This window comes from Scomber japonicus, chromosome 12, assembly GCF_027409825.1.
Source record: "Scomber japonicus isolate fScoJap1 chromosome 12, fScoJap1.pri, whole genome shotgun sequence".
NCBI lineage: Eukaryota > Metazoa > Chordata > Actinopteri > Scombriformes > Scombridae > Scomber > Scomber japonicus.
In genome coordinates this window covers 6543474-6571408 of record NC_070589.1, presented here as the reverse complement: position 1 = coordinate 6571408, position 27935 = coordinate 6543474, and the positions used below count along the sequence as shown (strand labels likewise).

Below are 27935 nucleotides of genomic sequence, written 5' to 3'. Positions count from 1 at the left end.
GTTTTATGAATCTCTCCACTCTAACACACCTAATTCTCATAATGAACTCATTATCAAGCAGCTGAAGCTTGTGAAAGGGCTTGATAATGAGTTCATCATTAGAATCAGGTGTGTTAGAGAGAGGAGATAACTAAAACATTCAGGGCAGTAGCTCTCCAGGTGCAGAGTTGGAGAGCATTCATCTATACTCAACGTGGTCAAAGTTTATAGGAAGCTGACCAATCAGAAACAGAGTGGTCTCCTCAGGAAGGGGACCTTTAAAGAGACGGGAGCTAAAACACAACCTGTTTCAGACAGAAGCTGAACTTGGGTGCTGTGTAAAGACCAATTATACGTTTTTTGAGCTGTAAACCATGTAAAGATACTCCAATAGAGCCCCACTTTAAAAAAATACACACCTGGAGATGTGTATAATACAACCTGCCTTAGTGCCTCTCTTCCTGTCTCCCTCAGCATAGAAAACACACAACAATCCTTTAATACTTGACTCACAATTTAGGCATTTCAGATGACTTGTAATATAAAGATTTGAGCTTGACAATAAAACATGTCATCACACGCTCTGCTGAACAGCAGATCTGGAGTAAGTCTAAGAGTTAAGAGTTGGATTCTAAAAACATTACACTCAGAGTCGTGTCTTACCACCTAAATGTTTCACTTATTTTGCCAACATTATTATGTTTTTATGTTAAAAAAAGCTTTCCTGGATAGTTTAAGCTTTAGACAGATCCCTCAAAGAAAACCAACAACATGGAAATGTTTAAAAAAGATTAAATGTTTCAGCTGTTAGGATTAGTCTGGGTGCCCTGTACATGCAGTTAAACAAGTCGACCAGCAGGTGGAGCCAGAGCTCTATTATAAGTGCTGGATGAGGAGAAGCCCAGAAGAGTGATGTCAGTCCTGTCCCTCATTACTCAGACTGCTGTAGGCTTTCTGTCCTACCAGGTGTTATATAACCCCTGGGTAGATGGTCAGAAATGAAAACCAGTACGGCTATCGATGCTCACTGGACTCGCATGATACAAAACCAGCAGCAAATGTCTGGAGAAAACCAGTCAGATCATTTGTGTAGGCTGCACATGCTGCACATGCCGCACATGCTGAATGAATAAGTGTGTGTTTGTGCACACAAGGATGTAGGCCAGATGGCAGACAGACACAGTGTTCCCTCTCTTTCACCCTTATTTATCATTTATTCACTAATAGCATTACCGGCTGCTTGACTGCTCACTGACTGACTGACTGACTGACTGCCTGACTGACTGCCTGACTGTTTGAGTGACCAGCTTACTTGCTGGCTGACTAGTTCTCTGACTCAGTGACTGACTGCTTCATTGACCAGAGTGACTAGGTGACAAACTGGCTGCCTGCTCCTCTGACTTGACTTGCTGTATGATTCACCGACCGACCGACTGACTGACTGACTTGACTGACTGGCTGTCTGGTTTTTCAGATGAGGTCAGAGCAGTGCAGGACTGCAGCTGCTAGGATAGAGCGCCGTTTTGTTTTCTTCTCCGACCCCGGACGAAACACAGACAACATTGTTACTGTACATGGGACAGAGACAGAGGATGAATGGACGTGGCAGGGGGGGAGGAGGAGGGTGGGGGGGGTGGTGAAAGGATTGATGGAAAGAGGGGAGGCCCGGAGAACGAATTAAAAAAAAAAAAAAAAGAAAAAAGATGAGACGCTAGGAAGGAGAAGGTGAGACAATAAGGGGGAGAGAACACAACAAGGTGACCCGGTACGCTCCGAATTGACACAAACGAGACAGGTTTGATCCATCAGAGCTAATGTGACCTTCCATATTGTTCATAAATAGAGAAACAAGGAGGTTAGACACACGAGAGGAGAGAAAGAAAGGGATTGTGACAGATGGAGAAAGAAAGAGAGGACTCCATTGTATCCAATTACAGGCGCTGCTCTGTCCTGTCCTCTCCCCCAGCTCACTGAAAACCTGGAGCTGGACTCTGCTTAGAGAATCAGGACCAAGAGAAGAGAGATATGCATATATAGATGTAGAGAATCTAGACCACCATGAACTGAGAGATAACCAAGACTGATGCATGGATCGGTGTGAAAGATGAGGCTGCAGTAGGAAATGCAAAGAATCAGCATTTGTGTGTATGTGTGTGTATATGTGTGTATATGTGTGTATATGTGTGTATATGTGTGTGAATGTGTGGTCATTTCAATTATTCAGAATTCAATTTCTCTTTATTAATATATGTATGTGTTTCTCCAGGCTGGTCAGGAGTCATTCCGGTCCATCACCAGGTCTTACTACAGAGGAGCAGCAGGAGCACTGCTAGTCTATGACATCACAAGGTAACACAGCCAATCAGAATGACCCTTATAAAGATGCGTTGTTTGAGTCTTAAAGTCCTATTAGAGGCCCTGAAAAACATCTGCACCAGTGGCTTATGCCTCACACTCTTGCTTAGCATTATGTCCAGTCAGCACCACGCTTTAAAGGAAAAAATATTGACATCTAATGGCCAGATTGACAGGAAATGTGTTATTGATGATCACCGTCCCCAGAGGTTCATTGTTTAATGATTATTATGACCCTCTGACCTTTAGTCCAGCATCACCTTTAGGTCAGATTTCCCCCCTCGACCAGCATCCTCATGGTTTAAAACCAGATGAGGACGTTCTCCAGAGGAAGAATCCCAGGGTTCATTACAACATGGCTTTGGGCATTATGCCTCAAGCTAGAACAAGAGGCCAGTGCTATTTTTTTTATGTGTGTTTAGCATCAATTGAGACTCTGATTGGAATATATATTAAATCATATGAAAATCCACATGTAGCTGTTGAGGTGTGATGGTGGTGTAGGAGTTAAAAGCTGCAACGTCCCCATTTTGAATCCGGCCAAGGACCTTTTGTTTGCGTGTCGACTCTCCTTGTGTGTTTCCGCTCTCATTTCCTGTCATCTCTACAGAATAAAGTTGACTCTCTAATAATAATAATGATAGAATGAAATGACATAATAAAATGTGATAAGTGAAGGTCTGATCACCCAAACTGCTTTGTCAATATTAAAACTATTCAAAACAGTTGTCTTTAAGGAATGTGCATTTAATAATTACACAAGCCGAAGCACATTTCTGTTTTTATTTACCCATAGCTCATTCCAATAAAAACAGCTGCCTGCTCACTCAGAATTGTCAGTTTAAACTGTTATAAACATTGTGAGAGGAAGTGCTAAGGCTAAGGACATTGTGTCCTATTTCAGAAGTGAAAATAAAGTGACATCACTGTGTTTACTGTAAAGCTCTTTGATGGAAAATGTTACAGATGCTTTATCTCTGAACTTCTTGTTTTTCATCAGTGTGGTTTAGTTTGGTTGCTTTTTGTTTTAAACAGAAGGGACACCTTCAACCACTTGACGACCTGGTTAGAGGACGCTCGCCAACATTCCAACTCCAATATGGTCATCATGCTCATTGGCAACAAGAGGTAAAGTCCTTTTTGCTGCTAGGTACATGACTCAAATCAAGATTGGACCACACTAGTTCAAGTTAGATTTGTTTTTAAAGGAGCAGTGTTTGACATTTAACAACATCTAGCAGAATGGACTTTGGTGGAAATGGAATGTAGGCCAATATATCGTTGAACAAAAGTAGTTATCATGAAAGGAATAATGGGATTTAGTATTAATAAGTATGTTTTAATTAGTATATAATTGCCTGAAGATAAGAATCATGGTGTTTTGTTACCTTAGAATGAGCCCTTTATATCTACATAGAGAGCGGGTCCTCTTTCTCCTAAGCTGCCATGTTGCACCACCATGTTTCTACAGTAGCCCAGAGTGACCAAACCAAACACTGGCTCTAGAGAGGACCTTTTTCCATTTTTCACCCTCGTAGGTTCTCTTACATGCCAAGAGGGGGAGGAGAGGTGTTATCAGTCTGCAACCGCTAGATGACATTAAATCCTATACACTGCTCCTTTAAATGAGGAACTGACTGGTGCAGCAAACATCCGCTGATTATTCACACTTTCTCTGTACCTGAGGGTTACATAACATAACGTTGTGTAAGATAAGGTTATGTCAAAAGACGGAATTGCAGACAGACAACCCACAATCTAATTCTGCATTACTAAATACATTCTCCTGTTGAATTTAAATGAGGAAGTTAACTCGTGCAACAAACCTCAGCTGCTTGTTGACAAAACGGATGGCTGTACCTGAAGTTACGTAACAGTGTTTCATAAGAAAAACGATAGTTATGTCAAAACTAGTGCTGCTATACAATGATATATTAAAACTGTCAGGGTGGTTAATAACTCCTGTATTACATTTAAGGTGAAACTGGTTAAAAAAAAATGAGAAACATAAGCATTAAATGAGATTGGTAGCCAGCTAGCAGCAGATGGCATAGCTCAATAAAAAGGTGATTTTCAGTCAAAACTACAAAGTCATCTTTATCAGCTGCTGTCAGTGATATTTTATCAGGGACTGGAGCTCAGATCCAGATCCTGTTTTAATATATTGGGGGAAAAAAACCTGACAAATTATAGAAGAATTTCAGAGGTCCTGACTTGAGCTTGAGCTAAAATATCAGTTTCCTGCTGCATACAGTAGACTGAGTTGTATCATCTTTCTCCTATTGGCTGACAGGTTATTTCCTCAATTAAAATCTGTTATGTCATTGTGTGTGTGTGTGTTTTTTTTTTTTTTAGTGACCTGGAGTCACGGAGAGAGGTAAAGAAAGAAGAAGGTGAAGCCTTTGCCAGAGAACACGGCCTCATATTCATGGAGACCTCAGCCAAGACTGCCTCTAATGTAGAGGAGGTAATCAAACACACACATAGATACACTAACACACAGGCTGCATACAATAGATGGCAGATAGTTTGGTGTTAACATGTAGGATAATAAGTTAGATAAGATAATAATCATAATTTACTTGTGCTTTGTTCAGGTCAGCTCTGCTCTCTCCCTCACATATAAACCTTGTCTTGTTAGAAAAGGCCACAGCAGGATTTCACACATATTGTCTGCAGTTTCACACATATCAGTACTGCCTGTTGATCTCTGCAGCTGAAGTTAGTCCTGTTTGTTTAGAACACAACATGCCCGTCACTTAAGACTGTAATAAATCTTTGTCATCTGTCATCATGTATGTCAGGATGTGTTGAACCCTTCTGGAGACTGTTTTTACAGGGTGTGTCGCAGCAGCTGTAACTGTAGTAAAAGAAGGGCAGAGCAATTTCAAACTTTGTGTGCTTAACATTCAAATGCACATTGCAACAAGTAAATAAGGTACAAGATAAATTCATTACAACACACACACACACACACACACACACACACACACGCACATACACATACAGTAACTTCAAAATATAAAATGTTTTCTAAAGTTTAGAAAAGTCTATTTAGATTAAATAATATTTTAACAGTATTATTTTTAACACATTTTTACAAAGCCATAAATCATTTGATTAAAGGTCAAATTTGATAAACATCTGTGATATTTTCTGTGTGTGTGATATTCAGCACATCAGGACTGTAGGGGCAGCAGTGACCTAAATGTTAGAGTAGACTTTTTTTTTAGCCCCATCCTCCAGTATCATAGCCAGGACCTGAACCTCTTAACTACCAAACAAGTATTGCAAATGATCTGCTTTTAGTTATGTAATAATTTCATGAAATCACTCAGTCATGCTTCCTGTATATATCCTAGCATAAACGTTTGAATGCTGTTTGAAAGCCTCACACATCCTGCTATGAATATCATTATGTAGAAAATATGAATTGCTTTTATTTTGTTAAAAAGGTCATGTTGATAAACTGACCAATTTTAAAATACATGTGTCCAAGATAGTTACAGAATGTGTAATTGTCAATTTGAAACATCTCAAATTGTTAAAGCCCCCAAATGTACACAAAAACAACACAGATGACAAGAGCTTAGTGTCCTCAATGGTAACTACCCTGCCTTCCTCATCACCACGACAACGGTGCACACTAACATCAGCTAGTTGACAACAGCTGTGTTGATTAAAATCAGAAAAGTGAGTCTTGATCAGTTGGCCAGTGCACGTTAAATAATGAATCAAGCCTGTTGGTTATTTTATTTCCAGCAGATCTAAAGGAAGGGTTTGTGACTTCCTGTTGACTCGACCGTGTACCTGTAGCACTCTGGATCAGACCGTGTTTGAGCCTCGCACATTAGCAACACGTCACCGCCTCTCATAGAGACACACCCCTGTTGGTGTGTGTGTGTGTGTGTAATGAATGCATGGCGTTGTCCTCAGGGACCCCTTTCTCACTTATCCAATCACATAAATAATCCCATCCTACACAGCACAGCATGCCAGCCCTGGGCACCACAGAGAGAGAGAGAGAGAGAGAGAGAGAGTGAGAATATGTGTGTGTGTGTGTGTGTGTGTGTGTGTGTGTTTACATTGATTTTTTTTTCTACCCTCTCTCTCCTGGCCTATATCATGCAAACACACACACCCACACCGCAGTCGAGTAGAGCCCTCTCCGGGGTTAAGATGAGGGGGGAGGGGGAGCGTGTGTGTGTGTGTGTGTGTGTGTGTGTGTGGTATGATTAATTTGTCTCATTAGTGTCCTCTGAATCCTCCTGATACCTCTCTCCTCCCTTCCCTTCATCTCTCCTCGCTCCATCCCTCCTCATCCCTCGACGTCCATCATTTGCTCTTTACCCCACCACCACCACCCCTCCTTCCCTCTCTCCGTCCTCCTTCACCCCCCTCCCCCACCCCCTTCTTCTCTCCGGTGTGTCCCCTACACATCTTCCTCTCTCCCTCCCCCCTCCTCCCATCTTCTCCATCATCTCTCTCTCTCTCTTTCTCTGTCTTCAGCAGTATATCAACCAGTTATAGTTCATACATATTCATAACCCTCCACCCTGCCTCCCCCTCAGCGACACCCGGCAGCCAATCAGTGTGCCGGGTTTGTCGTCAGGGTCTGTGGGTGGACACCGGGGCTGAAGGGATGGTCCTTAGAGAGAGGGAGAGATTCCTGTAAGCATCTTCTCATCTTCTTTCCTCACATCCTTCCTTCCTCCAGCAGTTTTGCCTCTACAATTTCTCTCTGTTTTTTTAAGCCCTCTTCTTTTATGTCTTTTCCTAATTTTTTCCACCTCAAATCTTCTCTCTACCCTCTCTTCCTCCTCAGTTTTCCGTCTCCTCCTTTTCCCATTTCCTCCCCATTTTTCAACATCTACATCAATCTGAGCTTCTATAATATTTCCATCAGCTGAACTCAAAGCAAAGGAAGGGTAGAGATGGAGAGAGACGTGAAAGAGTGGAAAGAGGACAGGAGCGAACAGGACCCAGTGCGCTGGGGAGCACCCTTGGGCTCCTCCATTCTATTTCTGACAGGGTGTCAGATAGCAGTTCAGGACATATTTTCAGTTCTTTAAAGACTCTACTTATGAAACACACTCTTTTTTTTTTTTTAGGTCTGGAAAAGTTGTGTGTGGCAGCAGTTTGATTGTGCCTTTATAGATTGTGTGTGTGTGTGATCTGAGTTGATGTCAGATCCTTCTGCTTGTTCTCTAGTTTAGACCCGGGAGACACAAACACTAAGAGACTGTCCCCAGAGACAACAGAGCATCGACGCCAAAGTCATAAGCACGTCTCTCAGGGAGCTTAATTCCACTTTATTCTAACATCTCTGATCCTCTCTCTCTCTCTCTCTCTCTCTCTCTCTCTCTCTCTCTCTCTCTCTCTCTCTCTCTCTCTCTCTCTCTCTCTCTCTCTCTCTCTCTCTCTCTCTCTCTCTCTCTCTCTCTCTCTCTCTCTCTCTCTCTCTCTCTCTCTCTCTCTCTCTCTCTCTGTGTGTTTATGTGTGTGTATATGTCACTCAGACCTTCCTAATATCGTAGCTGTTGACTAGAAAGAGCGAAAGTTTTCTGAATAAGGGTTTCTGCATTCAATCACGCCACCTAAACGTCAGCTTTGAAAGGGGCTCAGATAATGTTCACTTAAGGCTTATGTTCCTCAAAATAGTCTGCATCTTTAGTTTTTTGCTTTAGCTCTATGAGTCCTAACAAGAAAAACATTCCTCGATGTGTTTCCTGTTCTGTTGAAACAGAAAACGGATGCAGAATAAAATAGACCAATGTGACATCAATGAGAGAGACAAAGGCAGTTTTTATTGCATCAGAGGACAGTTTTTTCGAGAATCAGCATTTTTTTTAGACTGAGTTTGAACTTGCAGCCACACAATAAGTGATTCCCAAGAAGAAGAAATGTTTTCTCAGCTTCCGGCATGTGAAAAATAACACTTTGCTTGTATATTCCTACATGAGGTAATAGGTTTAGTTATTGCACCATATTTCATGGAATACATTTATTTGCATTCTTTTCAAGAGTAGGGTGAGCAATTCAGTTTCATGTCTGTGTTAGCCTTAGCTTAGCCCTGAAGACAGGAGAAAGGAGGAAATGGCTAACCAGTTTGTGGTTTAATGGGAACTATTTCCTCATGAGTAACAGTTTATTCATCCACCCACTACTTGCGTGTAATGTCTTATTATATAAGTGGTTTCTGGAACCTTTTTTTGTGTTTGGCCTGAGCATGTGACAACTAGCTTCACACAGTCACCTTCTCCAGTCATTTCAGAACAAAAAAATCTCCCTCTAAAACCACAACTTGTCATTTTTTTTATAAAATGCATTCATTTGTCATCTTCAGATGGGCTGATAGGTTTAAGGCAGGGTTTTTTTTTTTCAGTTAATTTTTTCCACTTTAAACAAAGGTCTACTAGCTATTTCATCCTGCTTCCAGTCGCTAATCTAAGCTAAACTAACAGCGTTAGTTAAAGACTGTTCATCTACTTTTTAAAGAATTAAATCCTGCTAGCATGTTTCCAAAATTGTTGGAACTATTCTGTCAAAAGCTTTTATCATTTCCAAGCTTTAAACATGTGTTAGCTTGTTAGCACCCACAATTGTATTCAGTGAGCACAGCTAAGCAGACTTGTGTGTTGCATGTGCATATGCCAACTAGCTTCACAGTCATTTCAGAACAAAAAGAACTTCCTCTAATCTACAACTTGTCTTGTGTTAATTTGTCATCTTTAGATGCACTAGTACGCATGTTTTTTTTCTTTTTTACTTTTTTTGCTTTAGACCTGAGCCTGACTAGCTCTTTCCTCCTGCTTCCAGTCTTAAAGCTAAGCTAGTTAAACTAGCAGCGTCCTGTTTTCTGCTTTGTCACGGCACAGACATGATACTGTTTTTTTTTTTTTTCTCATAATTAAATCCTACAAGAGTGTGTCCAAAAATGTTGAACTATTCCATTAAAAGCTTTTATAATTTTGCTGTTTTAAACATGTTAGCTTTGTTTTAGGTTTTTTGTGTTTTTTACACATTTACTAAACATCCCAGTCCTTCACATTACTACCAAACGGCTTCTATCTACTTCAGAACACAATAAAATGAAATAACTTGACATTGCTTGAAGGTCAGTAATCCATCACAGTGAACAACACGCTCATTTTTATTTTTATTTTTTTCCACGGTGCGTTCAAGTGCTGTTGGGAAGCTCGGCCGTCACGTACTTGACAGTAGAGGTCTGTCAGGTATGGCTGACAAATTCATAACACACACTTTCACACATGCGCTTGCACGTTTCATGACGTAGATGTTGGGTTGTTGTCTGTCTGCAGGGTGTGTTTATTCATTGACATAACCGGCGAAGGTGAAGCTGAGCGGCGGCCAACTTTCACATGAGGAATGTCTGAGTTTCTCATCAGCATTTGACACACCCTGCACGGAAAATTTAACATATCACTTCACATTTCCAGATGCACTCGAGCGATTTTCAACATTTTTTTTTACGATAATTTCCACAGCATATTGACATGAATGGGAACCAAGAGGTGTCTAGCAGGCAGGAAAATGCATATTCATAGCTCATTAACAAGAGTTTTAGAGTGAAAAGTCATATTTTAATGAGAATATTCAGCAGTCAAAGCCTGGGTGTGTCCTTTTCTAACAAATGAAACTTGTTAAATGCATATATTTGTCAGTCTTAATAACCAGAGTCTTCTTATCTCTTCCTTTCCTCTTGTCTCTATCTCAGGCTTTCATCAACACAGCCAAGGAGATCTACGAGAAGATCCAGGAGGGAGTGTTTGATATCAACAATGAGGTGAGACACACTGTTCCCTCTCTATATCCTTCCTTCCCGACTCTTTCTCTCTCTTCTTTGTTTTTTTGTTTTTTCCTCTCTTTCAGTCTTTGTTCTCCTCTTCTCCTCTCTTTCCTCCTACTTGGTGTGGTTTTCCAGCAGCGTGTGGGGTTTGCCATGCTGCCTCCTGTCCTCCTAAAAGAGAGAGTGGGGGGAGATGAGAGGGGGGAAAAAAACCCCTCCTCTCTTGCTTCCTTTCACTCCAGCCAAGCAAAACTCGCCCGCGTTCCTCCTTTCTCCTGCTCTATTTTCCACTCGCTCTCTCTTCACTCCTCGGCTCTCTCTCTCTCTCTCTCTCTCTCTCTTTCTCTCGGCAACTTGCCAGCTCATAAATTCCTCACATCCCACAAGGTCTCAGTCATTCGGCAAGAAAACAAACACTCATCCAGCCAGCCAGCCAGGCAGTCAGTCAGTCTGTAAGCTGGCCTATGCAGCCAGTCGGTAAGTTTGTTATCCAGTGAAGCAGATGGTTATCTTTTTAGCGGAGCAGCTATCCAGGCAGGAATGTCCACACAGCCAGCCTGTCAGCATGTATGAGTGGAGCTCAGTCCACATTAAAGCAGCTAAATCTGAAAAAGGCTGTCAACATGTGAAAATGACCTGGCTCCATGCTAGTATGTTCAGATTTTCTTTTGTGCAAGTCTTAGCTGGTAAAATCAGCACTGTGCTCCCTGCTTCTCTCTCTATGATAACGCACACTGAACACACGATATAGCCGTTCTCATTCACGTTTTTCCTGTTTCTGCTGTTTGAGCAGACAGAAAATAGGGATTTGATTGCAGGTCTTGGCTATGACCCGTTTTATTAACCAGGCAAACAGTGATTCACACACCACTGTGGCGACACCATCAAATCACTATTTGATGATCGTAATGTTGTTTAACACTGCAATTCATTTCACAACCGCAGCATTGTGTGATCGGCTGTATTGACATTTAAAGCGAGGGCCACTCAGAGGAGGTCAGAGGAGGCACAACCTTAACTTCTTAACTTAACAGTGATTTTTCAGTTTTGGCAGATATAATACATGTTAATCAGACTAATCTGTCATGTTTCACTTCATTCATCAGACTGACCTTGTGTTCATGTTGAAAAAATGTCATTTTGCCCTAAACAATCAGTATCTATCATACACACGTCATTATCAATCAGCACAGAAGCTGGTGTAGTTGTTGTTGTTAGGAACGAAAAGGAAAAAACAACTTAACATGTGCAGCTTCATCGGTCTCATCCTCACCAGCTATGAATTGTGATTCCAAAGCCCTGATTGGCTGACTGTTTCTCAAGCTGATCAGGGAGCACAACACCTGTTTGAATCACTTATCAAATCTGCCATGTGAGCTGCATTTTGGAAGTCTGAAACTAATGTGAGTTTCTGTGTCTGTTTATTAGGGACACATGTGCAATCTAATTCAATCCAATACAACAGCTGTGCTTTAAAGTCTACATTTATGAAGTTGATACATTTTCAGTTTTTGTTAACATTGTCAAGAAAGTGATAATTCTACTTTATGTTTATAACACCAGTCAATATAATGCACCTCAGTACGCCACCACCACTTAGTATGACCTCAGTAATAAGAAACATACTGTAGAGTAGAATTATGTATTGGATTGGATTAGATTATCCAGGGTGGTGAGTGTATTTGCGTGTTCTAAGTCATGCGGATGATTACTTTTTTTATTAATACAACTGTTCTCCAGTCAGAACAATCCACACAGCCAGCTTATTAAGCATAAACACACTGTGTCTCTGTAGAGTCATGCCATGCACTGCGCAGTCTGTCTGCACGCAGCCCAAAAAATTCAGCCTGTACACATGGAACATATGCCCTAACAAACATGTGTGAACACGTCCCTGCAACAGCCAATATAGTATATAAACAGAACCGTGTGTGTGTGTGTGTGTGTGTGTGTGTGTGTATATATGTGTGTATGTGGTCCTCTCAGGCAGCCAACCAGCAGCTACAAGCATTAGTCAGACAGGACTGGAGTTCCACAGCCACTGAGTGTTTTTGTTATTAGTAACAGTAAGACGGAGTGAAGGCAGCCGGCCGGCCAAACCACATCAGCTGACTGGCTGAGAGAGAGCGAGAGAAACAGAGAGAGAGAGAGAGAGAGAGAGGGAAGCCCCACCAGAAATGTTGGCAGCCACTATGAGAAAACACTCACACACACACTCATACACGCACGCACACACATGGCCTTAGCTCAATAAATGTGATTTAAAGGCATACAGTGTTTCCCAGAGGCACTACTGCTACTGAGTGTAGGAGGGGGAGTTACACTGAGATAAATATATACAGAAGGAGAGAGAGAGTGAGAGAGAGCGAGGCTGAGTGCTCCAGCCACACAGAGAAATAGAGAGAGAGAGAGAGAGAGAGAGAGAGAGAGAGAGAGAGAGAGAGAGAGGGAGAGGGGGAGAGATGATGAAACACAGAGAGGGAAAGTGAGCACTACAGTTCACAGAGAGAGAGATGAAAGAGCTGTGTCTCTCTACCACCCACCTGCCTTGCCTCTCTCCCACTCTCTCTTTTCCTCTCTCTTTCTCTCTCTCTGTTCCTCTCCTTGTCTTTTTTTTTTTTTTTAACACGTGCCTTTCTTTTTCTGCTCGCATCCTTGAGTGGTGCTGGTGTTTGGTTTTGCCTTTGTGCGACGCAGCAGCACCTGTTGCTCCCTCTGATGTGATCTAATAGGAGCCCCTGCAGGCGCCGTGCACTGTTAATCTGGCCATGAAAGCAATGACACACTCATTCTGCAGACCTTTTTAATGTAGACGCTAATTATAATCGCTTTTTTTTTTTTCTTCTTTTTTTTGGCAATATCTGTCCATTTTTTCATCATGATAAATGCTCTGAATTGTACTGTTGATTTATTTGGAAGCTCAAATCAAACAAAAATAAATGATCACCTTTATACTTACTAGACAAAGATCTTCTATTTTGTGCAGTTTTTTTCCTAACTCTTTTTTTTCTCTTTGTGTTTTTCTCTTTTTCTATGCAGGCTAATGGTATTAAGATTGGACCCCAGCACCCTACCACCAACTCCACACTGACCGGTAGCCAGGGAGGCCAACAGGCTGGAGGGGGCTGCTGCTGAAGCCCCGGAACACACCTCCTCTTCTTCTTCTTCCTCCTACTCCTCTTCCAATCCCCCTGACCCACCTCTCTTCTTCTTCTTCTTCTTCTCCTCCTCCTCCTCCTCTCCGCCCTCTCTCCGACAACCCTCCCTTGCGTTTCTACAGAACTGTCCAGGCCCAGTAACAGTTTGTTAACCCTTCTCTCTCTCTCTCTCTCTCTCTCTCTCTCTCTCTCTCTCTCTCTCTCTCTCTGTCTCTCTGTCTCTCTGTCTCTCTGTCTCTGTTTCTCTCTTTTCAGTCTTTCATCCATCCCTCCCTCCTTCTCTTGTGTCTTTCTCTCCTCAGCTCTGTCTCTCAACCATGCATACATAAGGGTCTGGGGGACTCCAATCCCCATAATTTCCCCCACAGTCTTTATGAGGACAGCGTCCGCTTCACCTACACGCTGACCCGCCAAATTAAGAGTTTTCAACTTCTTTTTTTGTTAGTTTTTTTTTTTTTCGGTAAGATAAATGGATTTTAATCGTTTTATTTAACAAAAAGAAAAAAAAATCACATCCCTCTTAATTCATGAGGAGGTTGTTGGGATATTACAGTACCTCAGAATCATCAAAATAAAATGTCTGGTTAAAGGTGAAGCTGACTCCCAGATAAAGAGAAGACTGTGGGTGGAGTTTAAACACGCTCTTAACAACTGACTGTATGGAATAAAGTGCGTGTTGTGTCTATACACACATCTGTACATGTTTGTAGAGAAAACGAGGCAGCACGTTGATAGCGCGACATGTTTCTACATGTTAAGTCTTTTTTTTTTCATGCTGTGCCTGCGTGTATAGGGACGATATAGGTATTCCAGTATGTCAGTCTTTAAGGTGTAGGAGGCATTCAAGTCGCTCTGTACCGTCATGTTCATAAAAAAAAAAAAACACACAACTTTGTGCAAATTATTTTGTGCTTCCTTTTTTTTTTTGTCATGTTTTTTTTTTTGTTCTCTTTGTCTTTGTGTCCTTTTTTTTTGTTTTTGACTTACAGATGATTTGTATTTAATGAACACTACAAAACTGGTTGTGGCTTATTAAAAAAAAAAAGAAGTGTTTTAAATTGTCCTGGGAGAGAATAAAAGACCAAACTGTTGAGTGTGCAAGTCCTTTCAGAAGCAGGAAAAAAGTGAAAAGAAACGTTAAGGGATGTCGAGAGCAAGCGGTCGCCATTATGAAGTTAAGTTTAAAAAAAAAAAAAAAAAAAAGAGGAATTTAGATTGGAACTTTTTTTTGTTGTTAACTGTATTTATCGGACGCATTTCTGTGTATATATGGCTCTTTAGGTTTCTGTAGCTTTTTAATGGCTGTGTAAGGTGAGACTTGGCATGTCGCGGCCTCCATATATTCTTTCACCAGGGCTTAAAATGAAAAGATGAAAAGACTCAGTTGTATGGTTTGAAACCTGAAAGCAGCTTTTTTTTGGTTTTGTTTTGTTTAAACAACTCTCATTTAAACCCAAAGGCACCGAGCTGCCCCTCTACATCAGGCTATGTGGTGCCCTTTCTTTTAAATGACAAGTATGAATGATAACAGGCTGTTAACAGGAGCGTGTAGAGGCATTCAGAGTCCCTGGTGGAGAACAGACTCCAACCGAAAATGTCAAAGCATCTCCCTTCTTTTTAAGCAGGCTATCATTTCCACCGTGCATTAGCTTTGCAGATATATAATGTATACTGTTTAGAGCTTCATCAATGAACTGCTGCAATGTTTTGTTTTTATTATTTTTTTTGGTTCATTTGCTTCGATATCCCCAATGTAACGGGCACCGTTTTACTGTTATCATATTTTACTACTTCAGTTACTTATCATTCACCCCCCCTCCTCCTCCTCCCTTCTTCTCCTTCTTTCTCAAACTGTGTGGTAACATTAGCTCTGTATTTTTAATGCCAAAATATTGTGTTTACCTGTTTTGTCAATACACAATTAACTGGGGAGGATTAAAAAAAACAAGGAAAGAAAAGAATTTAAAAAAAAACCTTAAACCCCCCCCTTGCGATGTGACCTGAGATCAGCTGTCTGCCTTAACTCCACCCCCCTCCACCCTTTACACACAGAGATTTGGACAGCTGCTAAAAAACAAATCAAACGGACCCTTTATCTGCAACAATAGGCATTTTACCACTATAAGTAGCTAGATGATGATACATTACACACATTGCATAGATGCACACTTAAAGAGAGTCATGGTAGGAATCAGGAGGGGGGAGGGGAGGGGGGGAGGGGAGGGGTGGGGGGGGGTGAGATGATTCATAAACCCAACATCATATTAGAACTGATTTTCTTCCCATCATCCCCTCCATGCGCACACACACACACACCCATCCTCTGTACAGTATATGCATGCACATGTAGATGATGCATACATATATTTAGTGTCCATCTAACCAGCCGTGTTTCTCTCCAGGCTAACTGTATAACTGTAGGGAGTATTTTTTTTTTTTTTTTTTTTTGGGTTGCACAGCAGCGTGAGTGAATATGTTCTCAGCAGTGTATCTTCCTTTTTTTTTCTTTTCTTTTTTTTTTAATTCCTAGATATATTCTGACAGTTATTAATCTTATTCTGATGACAATTATTCTTTGTAAAGCAACATGTAGTGTGTGTGTGTGTGGACCCCCAGAGGGGTTTACAGGGGGAGGATCAAGCCAATACCTGACGCATCTATCTATCTATCTATCTATCTATGGATTGATCTATCTATCTTATCTATGTGGCCCTTCTCCTTTCTCTCTCTCTCTTTCGCTTCCTTCCTCTTCTCTCCCCCCTCCCTTGCCTCCTCCTCCTTTTCCTCCTCCTCCCCCTCCCTCGACGTTATTTGCTGTGTTTGTTCTTTGGAAAAAATAAAACTTAAAAAAAAGAAAAAATGAAAATGCTATCACAATAAACTATAATAAAACATTCTAAACTCTAAACATGTCATTTTGATGGTTATGTGGAGATGGAGAAAAATACAGTGTTTGAAAAAAAAAACAACAACAACACCTGCAGTCTTTTTTTTTCCTGTCCTTTTTTTCCCTGTTTTGTTCCACTTTAGACCTGACTGGTGATTCTTTCAGCGTATGAGTGGATCAATCATAATGGGTCCGCATGCTGCTTAAGTGTTACCTGATTTATCCGTTAAAAAGAGCAGGGAGGGGACCGCTGGTGCTCAACCTTCAGCAGTCACGGAGATGCTATTCACTGATGAAGGTCAGCCTCACACAGAGAGCTGCTTAATGAATGAAACATTGAACCTGTGTGTAGTTGAGGGGGAGGTTCGCATGTTCGCTGTATGTGCATAATCTCTTTCACCGATGCTCTGTATGGATTTCCTCCATTTGCAGGAATACCTCAGGTTTTTTTGGGGAGATGTGTGTATGTAATAGTGTGAGCATGGAGACTACCATCAGTCAGTATGAAGCACTGTGGCCTCTTGAATATAGGATTAATTTGCTCCCACTTTTTAATAAGGCGCCCTTGTCAAATTCAGAGCCTTATTAATAGTTAAATCATTTCCCAATGATTTATAGATCAGTAATGAGCCATCAATATGAATAACTGCTAGTGGAAAAGCTACTTAATGCTCCTCCACTATGTCACCTCCAATGGACAGGTGAGCCGTTTTCTACAGATGTGCTAGCACCTCTGCAAGGCTGCATGTTCACCACCTTCCTATATTGTTTGCTAACACTTGCTATTTAACACTAAACAGAGCAACTGAAGAAATGAATATTTTGACTTGATTATGGCTCCTAAATGAGAAGTTGAAGGATCATCACAGTCATTACAATTAATCCTGATGGGAACATGAATGTAGTAGTCGGTTGTTCAAGATACTTTACCCAAAGCCACACGTTTGAGGAAAAGACCATTCATGACTTAAGAGCAAAATATTAAAACTTCTGGGGTCAAATGCCCCATAGTGGTTTGTGGTACTAACACTCAGGGGCATCTTCCCCCACCCCCTATATTTTTCAGTGTAGTCTAATTTTTGTTGAAGTGTAAAAATGAATTTAAAAAGCACACATAGATCCCTGGAAAAAAACAAAAAACTATTACATCATGTTTTCATGAGAGTAAAATCAACTCATGCTCTGATCATTTATGATTGTAAAACATAAGCTGACTCCAATTTACATTCAGGTAAAACTTGTGAAGAATAGAACTACAATCTACAATGATTTAGTCACTGACCTGTCTTCTAAATGTAGACATTTTGACATTTATTATGCTTTAAGCTCTAAACCCTTTAAAACAAAAGCTCATAAAAATAAAAACAGAAATCAATATGTTAAAAAGTTAGTGACAAAGTGTGTAGACACCTAAAATCTAAATTAGAAGAAGGGGCTTACCCCAGTAGTAGGGCCAACCCCTCCACCATGTTAGCACTATGTATCATAGAGTACAGGTCAGGTTATATAGAGGATTGGTAATAAGACAGTATTTGTACATCTCCACACTGATGACAGCTGTTATCAGATGCATTACTGTTTGTTCTCAGGTTGCTTATTCATACACATGTCTGTATCTCAGAAACGGCTTAGGTACATTTCGTCAACTGCAAAAAACATCCGCTCAGACTGGAGGGTGAAGTGATTAGATTTTGGTGATTGAGGGTCAAGGTTACAGTGATCTTCCCATCCATCCACTTCTCAAGAAAACGTGCAGAGGGAATTTCATTCCATCTGCTGCAAACGTCCACTCGGACTCAGATGATTACTGATTAAACTCACTCAAAATATTGCACTCAAAGGTTGAGGTCACCGTAACCACACGCAACATGTTTGTGGGCATAACTTCAAAAAATTCATATGATAATTATCACAAAGGTTCATGCAAATGTCTAACAGGATCAAAAATGGTTAAAAGGTCAAAGGTCAATTTGGCTGTGACATCATAATGTTCTGGAAAAAACACTTTCCTGGCTTTGCAGCAACATCCATATTTGAAGCATCGACTACTGTCATGGTCACAACTTTTGGTCATATTTTTCTTCTCTACAAATATGATGTAAGTCTTGACAGATGTGTATGTAAAACAGCAGCTGGATTGGCTGGCAGAAACATACGAATGCGAGTTGTTATTTCTAGTTTCAGCTGCATGATCAACACTACAAAAACACATCTTTGGCTCCAGTTCATGCTGATGGATTACCGACTGCAAGCAAGTTTCAAGTCTCTGCGTGTCCATTTCCAAAACATACAGAAATGAGCCAAAAAGCAAGGAGGTGTAAGAATCTATAGTACGGTTTGGAAATTTAAAATGAGCATAATATGTAGCAGAATGTAGAAAGAATGTGTTGAAATATCACGTTAGGAAGTGAATTATGAGTATGTTATGTTCATTGCAGAGAGAAGGAGGAAGTCAAAGAGCAGACAAAGGGATCGGAGGACTAGGAGACAGAAAGTATATTTCTATGAGGGAGAGATAGCATGTGTGTGTGTATGAGTGTGTGTGTGTGTGTGTGTATCTTTAAAGGCCTCCCTCCTGAGGGCCAGATTGTTATGATAAGCAAATTACTGCTCGTGTCAGGGACATCCGCATTCTGCCATTCTCTCATATTCCTTCAATATGCATGTTTTCATCTGTGCCTCGGGGCAATTTCATCATCTTTAGTCTGTCCATTCGGATAAATAAAACCTCACCATAAGTGGGTTGAAACAGTGTATCTATACTGATGATATCCTGCTTTATGGCACTCTTTTAATCTCATTTGGTATTGTGTCAGCATTACATTTCTATGGGAGAGTTGTAATGTGTTTCTGCTACTCGAGACCTCCTGGATATTATTATAGAGTGTATTATGGAATGATTTGAGAGCTAATATAAAATCAATTCCTGACTAAGTAATTAAGAAATAAATCAAGAGACTATAACTATTCAATATTTTCCATCCATCCATCAAGTTGAGCATTCGCCAGATCTTAAACTCATGTCAGTCATGCTCAGCATTTCCTCTTTACTTCACAGTTTTCCTCCAGTTGTTAAAACTCTTTAACCCAGAGGTCACTCAATCCCTGAAGAGGTTCTGTATTAAAGATATGATAGTGATGTTTTATTGTACTTGTAAGGCTACAAATATCACAATCTGGAGTTTTTAGAGACACATTCTTACCCACTGGATGATTGTATTAGGAGGAAAGTCAGAAATATCACGAAACCTTTCTGTTCCAACACCAAAATTATAAATTAAAGCATAATGACAAAAACATGTGGTTCAAACAACACCCACATTTGCTTATGTATTTATTCATGTATTTAAAAAATGTAAGTATTGTATTTAAAAAATACAATACGTACATTAAAATAAATAAACAGGGCAACTTTATAACTTTTTTTGTCAGAATAATTTTGTAGATACGTCACCTAATCATTTTCTCCAGCTAACAACAGAGTTCACTTGATAAATGTTTTTAATTGACTTCAAAACAGACTCCTGGCATCAGTTTTTGTAACAGCTCCTGTTAAAACTGTTACATTTGTTACCATTTGGTCTCCTGCTTCAAACACCACGCTTTACTCAATTTCACATCCATCCATATTTTTTCTTTCCATGCCTCAATGAAGAACCCTAGCAGAGCGCGTCACACGGGCACGGCGGGGTCAGTGACCGCGCACGCCGCCTGTTTATCTGTATGAGAGGTCCTCGGGAGCGCGCCCCCCCTGGCCGAGGAAGGTGAGCGAGTGTCTGGAGGGGAGGACTCGGGAGCGCGACCAGCCGAGGGATCGATCGGATTAAACTCGATTTGAGTGAAATTAACACAAAGGAGCGAAGAGCAACGCACACTAGTCGGCGAGGTCGCGGATGCGAGACACGCCGGAGAAATATTTCATGAAAAACATAAAACTTGAACTTTTTTTTCTCCTCTGTTTATTTATATTTTGAAGGAAAAAGGACCACGGTGGATTTTTTTTTCAAGCGAGCGGAGATACTAGCCCTACTAACGAGGAGTTGATCTGAGAAAAAAGCCCGAAGTGACCGAGCTTGTTGGGTAAGCTAACAAATGCCCTTTTGAATGAGTGCTTTTTAAAATGTTGTCGATAGCACACGACGGCTTCATTGTAATGACTGCTCCTGAATTAAAAGCATCTACATTATTTCTAAATAGTAAGTTTTCCGGACTTTTTCCAACGCCATCGGACCCTTTAATCCGCCGTGCGAGTTTTGGTGTTTTCATTTCATTCAGGGGCTAACTCACTGGAAGGGTTTTTATCCAGGATGGATGCTTTATTTCGCTTCTGTTTTTATTCTTTTCAATTCATCAAGAAAGTCATTGAAGGTCCGTGTAGCTGCCATGCCGACATGCTAACAATAGCAAGTTTAGCTTTGCCACCCGCTGCATCGCTCACACACATATAACGTTACACACACACATACACACACACACACACACACACACACAACAGTCCCATTAGTAAGTTGAAAAGTGGAAAGAAACATTTTCAGCAGCACACGGTGAGGCTCTCTGTTTTCCGAGTCTGTTTACTTGACTACTTGTTGATTTTTCTAATAATATGAAACATTGAGTTGATTCAGTGTTTAAGTGTGAGTGTTAGCCCTGTTAGCTAATTGTGTTGGAGCCTGTCGGAGACACGAGGTGGCCCGAGCCGAGAGGTGAGTCACCGGCCGACTGAATGAGAGGAGCACTGGGGAGATTCCCAGCGGAGAATACTTGGCACATATAGGCAAAAAACACACCACTTTCTTTTATTTCTTGCGTTTTCTATGCAACACTGTGAGCGTGAGTTGTATTTCTACTGAATAGTAGTGTTTTTCCGTAAGGGGACAGTGTGAAGTGTCCGTAGTAGTAGTTGTATTGGACGGAGCCGCGGAGCGCAGGAGGAGGAGGAGGAGGGGGGATGTATGAGGCCAGGCGGTCATTACTCCATTCAGCCGTGTTTCTACTAAGCTTTACATGGCCAAAACAATTTAAAATGTACGAAAAAAACACTCTGTCGCAGTGTATGTGTTTTGAGTAGAGAGTAAACACTTTTGACGAGAATAAAACACCGAAACGAGCGAGTCGCTCGTCGGTCCGGAGCGACGTGCGAAAACACCGCTGAGAGGCTAATTAGCCGTGCTAGCCGCTGGAGGTTAGCCCAGTGCTAGGACATACAGGTTCAGCTAGCCTGTTAGCCTGCTCTCATCCTCATTGTGTGTACGGACGAAGACCACTTATTACCCCCCCCCCCCTCTCCTCTATCTCCCGAGCCCCGAGCTAGCTACTACCCTGCTCGGGGCGGTTATCAGATACCTTCTCGGGCAAAGGAAATTAACTTCTCGCTTCACTTTTTCCCCCGAGGTTAAGAAAAAAACAAAACAAACATGCCAATTCTCGTCCGGGTTTTCCGCGTTGTGTCTTTTGTTCAGGGAGCTTGTTTGTGGCGTTGCTTTTGTATCCGGCGACCGAAGTTTGGTAACCGCTAACAGTTCCAGCTACACTTGTTACTCGGTGTGGACGGAGCCCAGAAACACCTGCCGGTGCCGTTTCCTCACTGGTTTCGGCGACACATCTCAACAGTGTATTTTGTTTTATACAGTCGCGTTCATTGAACAGTTGTACTTTTACTGTGTGTATTTCTTGCGCTATCCTGCCCTCTTTCCCCATTATGTGTTCTGTAATCGGTCAACTTGCATAATGGTCACCCTGCCGCTCTCACGCAACTTTGGAAACGTTAAAATCTCAGAAAAAAAAACAACCCACACACAATAAAAACTTAAGAGTGTATCTTCCACACAACTAATCCTCACACGGTGATATTATTCACACAGCGTGACACATTCCGTGTAAATGTGCTGGTTCGTTATTTGTCCTCCTGCCTGCCTGCCATGGAGCCAGGAGCAGCTACCCCCACCACCTTGTGTCTGTGAGCCAAGATGGCAGCTAGTCATGTTTAGCGGGCCACAGAGGGAAAGATAAGAGGCCCCGACCACACACACACACACACACGCACACAACAGATGTTCAACGCTGTTTGGTCTCTCTCCCGTTTGTCGCTCTTGTCTTTTCTTGTGGGTAAAGTTGAGGCAACGACTCGGTTTGTTAAGGCGGCAGCTGGTCTGGAAGAAGCTGAAACTTGGACACAAAGTTAACCTCATCCTAGATTTGCATGTTACGAGACTGCTCTAATCAAATGTTTGAGTTTCAGCCACATTTAAATGGCTTCATTAAGGCAGATTAATGGTAGTTATAGTCCTTTTTATGTATAGTGGGAGTATTTTCTTAAAGTTGTGTGTATGTGACCTTGGAGGTGTTTGTCTTAACTTTCGCTGGTTGGCCTTGAGCTTAAGAAAACACCCTGACACACAGGCATTTTTCACATCAGAGGACAGGTCTTAAACATCTGTATATTAAACAAGTTTCTGGAATAATTGCTTAATGTTAAATTGTTGCTTGGGTATAGTTGTCAGCCCCATTTAACTTTCTAAAGAATCTGCTCCCTCAGCTTGAGAAATCTTTGTTTGTTCTGTATGCTCCATGCTGAAAAAATGTAGTTTTCTAACCATGCTGGCAGTGTGAGTGACTGGGCCTCTCACCCAGTTAGGGAAACCCCTGCCACCTTACACTGTGAGTGAAGATACAGGAGGGGGACACCACATGCAGCAGAGCGACTCACCCCCCTCCAAAATCCCACATTAAGATTTGCCACTTTAATTGAGATTTCACACAATGATGCAATTACATTTCCAGAGTAACATCCATGCACTGATGCTCGTTCTCCACACCATTATCTCAACACATTTTAAACTCACATTTCTAATTAGCATCACGATTTAGCCGCGCTACTGTACGCCACAGCTCTCTCATTCAGTCACTCCAGCTTTTAGATGACTGTCTGTCCACCTGTCATGTTTTTTGAATAAGAGGTTTCCTGTTATTTTGACCTATGAATCATTAGCGTGATCAGCGTTTAGTTATCTAAACCTTACACTCAAGATGGGCCGCCTTCTTATTGCCTTTTTTTTAAAGCAGCTCTTGCCGTGTTCAGGGTGATTTAGGACGGCTTGGAGCCAGAGGTCTAAACTTCTGAAGTGCAGGAAAGAGGGTCAGATTAGGAGTAGCCAAAGGCACAATAGGTGTGTCTTATTAGCAGTACCCCTACCGGCATGCAGAGAGCACTCTAACTTGTGCCTGACAACACTGATGTTGTTGTGCTCTGTTAGAGAAAATGGCCATTAAAGTCTTTTGTCCATCCCATCTCATTTCACTCTCATGTGTTACCCATTAAAGCCCCCCTCCGTCCCACATATTTGACCACTCTACATATCCCGACTTATGATTTCAGAAGGAATTTTTTTTTTACCACTTAACCACTCCGTTTATATGAGCCATCAAGTCCAGTCTGCTCTAGTTTTGTGTCAAGTCTTTGAGAGTACAATTGTTCTTTTCTCTCTCTCTCTCCCTTCATTTCAGTACTTTCTCACCCTATTCTGATTGGCCACTCTGACTTGTAGCTGTGGTGTCTCATCCTCAGTCTCTGACCCTCACACACACACACACACACGCCAAGACCATGATGTGAGTCCACAAAAAACCCAACCAAAAATCAGATAAAGGTTACCGTTTCTCTTATTAAATTGTGTTCATGTTAACAGACTTATCTGAATGAAAGCTGTGGGAAGTGATTGTGACAGATTTATATTCTCTGTAGGCTGAGAGGAAGTTTATATCAAGCATCATGCACACATTTTCACTTTCTACGTGACATATCAGGCTGCAAAAGGGTTTTTTTTATTTATTTTTACTTAAAGCGTTGGCACCCTGTAACAAACCTAATGAATTTAGGTGCTAGAGTCGGCTTAGATTTAAATTCATTCGCCACATCCAACAGAAATATTGCACTTCCTCCTTTTGCGGTCGGCATTTTTTGCAGTGTAACTCTTCTTGGTGTGAAGTAAAGCAATTAGACTCGATGTGTTAAACACGATGGTCAAATGTGGTTTCCCCCTCCCTCCCCCCTCAGTGGCCCCTAGAATATTTCTGCGAAGTTCGTGAAAAATCTGTGTGAACGCATGAGAACTGCGTTAACCTTAAATCACCCCCAAAAATGACTGTTGACAGCAATCGGAATAACCAGAAGAATAAAAATGAAACCTCCATTACCTCTAAAGTAATCATATTTTCCAAGATATTCACCCAGCAGGTATAGAAAGCAGATAGTGAAATCCTGCTGTTCATATATGTGTTAGCCCCCCCTCTCTTTTTCTCCCTCTCTCTGCGTTTACACTTCCAGCGAATCGTTTCAATCAGAAACCCTCGCTCAAAGCGAAAGCTCCGTTAGCAGCAGCTACTCCTTAGGGGACTTCTTTTGCAAATTTCTCTCCTTTTTACAGCCCCACTTACTTAAAAACACACATCCAACCATTCAAGGCATATTTTTGAGCGTTTACGTTCACTTACAGGTGATGAAACATGCTTCCGCTATAGAATCTGTTATTGATTTCAGCCTTTAAATAATTAAAGTAGCAAATACGTTAAGTGGTAAGCCTCAGGGTTCTATCATTAAAACTGCAGGTTACATTAGATGGTTAGAAAAGAACAATGAGGGTTTTTTTTGACTGGCTGCAGGTGCCCCGACTTATTCACTTAATTGCTTCAAGTTTTTTGGGGATACAGCTTTCTGATTCATAGTTATATATTCATGAGGTCAGTGCAGGCTGTCCCAACTCCATGAGAAGTATCTACAAACATTCCCAGAGAGGAAGGAGATGGATGATGCTGACTAATTAGCAGTGGTGATTGTTAGGGTGGATTCCCTCTTTTTTTTTAAAATAGAGAGCTGGTAACAGGAAACGGGCAGAAAGAAAGAGAGTGGGAGAGAGAGAGGAGTATGATGTGTAACAAGAGTCCCAAGCCGGAGTTTGAAGCAGGGATGTTAGCAGTTAACGTGTCAGCAGCTCATAACCTTTGGGCTCTCAGGGTGCTCCAGGGGTGGCCATTTTGTGTCTCCTATCATCACTCGCATCATGGCCAGCGAGCCCTCTATTTTTTGTTTTTTTAAGCCGAGATGAGAAAGTGGTGCTGTTGTTTGTCTCCATCTCTTTCATCTTGCCATCTATTGCTCCACCTCCACCACCTCCTCCTCCTTCTCCTCCCCCCACCATCTCCACACCCACCCACTCCCCTCTCTCTCTCTATCTCTCTCTCTCTCTCTCTATCAGCCTGCCTGCCTGCGCATGAGCTCCCTCCTCTTCATTCTCACCCTTTTCATTTCTCTCTCTCTTTTGCTCTCCATCTTTGCCCGCCCGTGTGCGTTTCCTCCACCCTCTCCTCTCTCCTCCCCCTCCCTCCTCCTCCCCGTCCTATCATTTCCAGCCAAAAGGTTAGCGGGGGTCTTTAGCACCGTGGTGACATTCAGAACTGAGTGTCATCACTGTCTCTCTCTCTCTCTCTGTCTCTCTCTCTGTCTCTCTCTCTCTCTCTGTCTCTCTCTCTCTCACCTGTCTCTCTCTCTCTACCTCTCCCCCTCCTCCTCCTCCCCATCCTCCTCCTGCAGGGAAGGCCTTCTGGACCAAGTGCTGTGCCTAGAAGAGAGGCTGGCGTTAACACAGCTCTCAAGTGTTAGTGTGTGGGCTGTATTGGTTGTCTCTCTCTCTGTGTGTGTGTGTGATAGAGGAGACGGCCTGTCAAGTACATCTCTGACCCATATGCGCGCACGCCTTTTTAATCTATCCTTGACCCCTCTCGGTGTTGACTTGTGTCACATCCTGTTTTCCCTTCCCTCAGCTTTCACACACACCATCTCAAACACTGACGGGAAGCAAATAATCAAAAGCAACCAAAAAAAGGACTCTCCACTGGAAAAATGCGCACGTTTTTATGTTCTCCGCCTCCTTTTTATACCCCGGCGTCAACACATCGTCCTCCATCCCCTCTACCCCCCCCCCCACCTCCTCTCTTGCGTTCTCTATCACCACTTCTCTCCTCCGAGCGATTCACGCGGCTGATGAAAGGTTAAGTGCTGCCTGCTCGTTGCATCAACGTCCAGTTATGAAGATGGAGATGGATGCAAGGTCAGAGAGGGGAGAGATGGATTTTTTTTTTTTTAAATAAAAAGGGAATAATGTGAAGCACACACGAGAGAGAGAAGATGAACGTATCTCCTTTTTAGAAACGTTACCTTTTTTAAACGTCGCCACTGCTTGTTTTGTACAGTATTGCTAATGTCGGTCATTAATTATAGAGCTCACATGACCCAAAAATGTATGCATCCTGCTAAAGTAACACTCAGTTGCAGTTGTTATAAAAAGGTGTTTAATAGAGCTGGAGTTGGTTTCTAACTCCCTATCGAAGCAATTTTGATTCTGTGGAGTGCATTGACTCTTGAAAAGAGGTGTGTGTGTGTGTGTGTGTGTGTGTGTGTGTAGGGGGGTGTGAATCCCAGGGGAGAAGTTCCCCCCAGAGCTCTATTGGAAAGACTCTAGAAGTTAATTGGTTGTTAGCAGGCAGGCAGGCGGGACAGAAAAGGGGAACCAGCCAGTCTCCGGGGATGCGGTCCAGACCTTCCCCGTCCCATTGGTCTAAAAGGGCATGTCAATATCAGTGATTGATTAGAGGAGGTGTGAAGGAAGGGGGTAGCACGCTTGAGAGCCCATTGCATGTGTGTGTCTTCCTGTTGCGTTGAAGAAAAGAAAAAAAGCAGGGCTTCAGTGTTTTCAGCTTCAAGGGAAATTCACGATGAAAGGCGGCGTTTCTTTGCAACCAGTTCACATTTGTTATAAAAATGAAAACCTCCACCGAGAATCAGTACTGCCTTTGTGATGTTCGTCTTACTCACAAGTGTTTCCCAAATCTCGCTTTAACTTTTTCTCTACAAGGAGTGACAAATGTGTCAACAGCCCAAAAAAACCACTGGGTGGTTTGACAAGCAGCCCCGACTCCCAGGTACTGACAAATCCTGTAGTTTCAAAGGCTCCCCGCCTTTATTTTGAAAGTTAACCAAGTTAGCTGGGTTTTCCCCCATAAGCACCGTGGTAATTCATTTGCATCACAGAACGAACAATTTCTCCCCCCTCCTTCATTTTTTGGTTCATACCCTCACACTACACAATGTGATTTAATAAAACAGCAGTGTTGGAATATTAACACATAAAGACAATGATGGAATCCAGAGGGGGAGGGTGGTAGTGGTGGTGAGGGGGGGGGGGTGACCATGACTGAGAGGGGTGGAGGAAGTAGAATGTGTAGTCCAGTCGCAATGCTCCGTCAGCCACACCGCCGAGGGTTAAACCCTCATTGGCTGTCGGCATACGTCATCGGACCCCCCCTCCCTTACTGACCCGAGCTGAATGTGGGTCACACATTGCAACCGTCTCATAAATGAGTCAATGGTAGGTTTAGAGTATCTCCTGTACTAATAGAGTTAAAGTATATATTTAGGTCGGATCACAAACCTATAATCTGTCCCCACCGCTGCAAAACCCTCTGTGCTCACTTAGATAACACAAATCCAGCTCTGTAAGTAAACACAGAAGGAATTTTGACAGGGTTTTTTTGGGATTTTATCAGCAGCTAAGTGCACCTTTTTTTTGTTTTTTTGTTTAAGAGAGTCAAGTGCAGCCAAAGTTGGAGCTGCATCACTGTCTCAAGTATACATGTGAGACGCAGGCTTTATAGGATTAACAATGATTCCATTGACCTCATCACCTCTGAAGAC

At 42.0% G+C, this 27935-nt stretch overlaps 2 protein-coding genes across 2 annotated transcripts in view; both read left to right on the top strand.

Annotated features, from left to right (window-relative positions):
- The window catches only part of rab2a (RAB2A, member RAS oncogene family), a 31678-nt gene extending 15859 nt beyond the window's left edge, over positions 1–15819 (top strand). Inside the window, exons 4-8 of the mRNA XM_053329421.1 lie at positions 2246–2328; positions 3370–3462; positions 4690–4801; positions 10073–10141; positions 13184–15819. Coding sequence (XP_053185396.1) covers positions 2246–2328; positions 3370–3462; positions 4690–4801; positions 10073–10141; positions 13184–13279 — 453 coding nt within the window. The 3' untranslated portion in view covers positions 13280–15819. The remainder of the gene's footprint in view (positions 1–2245; positions 2329–3369; positions 3463–4689; positions 4802–10072; positions 10142–13183) is intronic.
- Positions 15820–20010: 4191 nt separating this feature from the next.
- Positions 20011–27935, top strand: part of chd7 (chromodomain helicase DNA binding protein 7) — a 69206-nt gene continuing 61281 nt past the window's right edge. The window contains exon 1 of the mRNA XM_053329463.1: positions 20011–20269. The gene's annotated coding sequence lies outside the window, so the exon portion shown is untranslated. The remainder of the gene's footprint in view (positions 20270–27935) is intronic.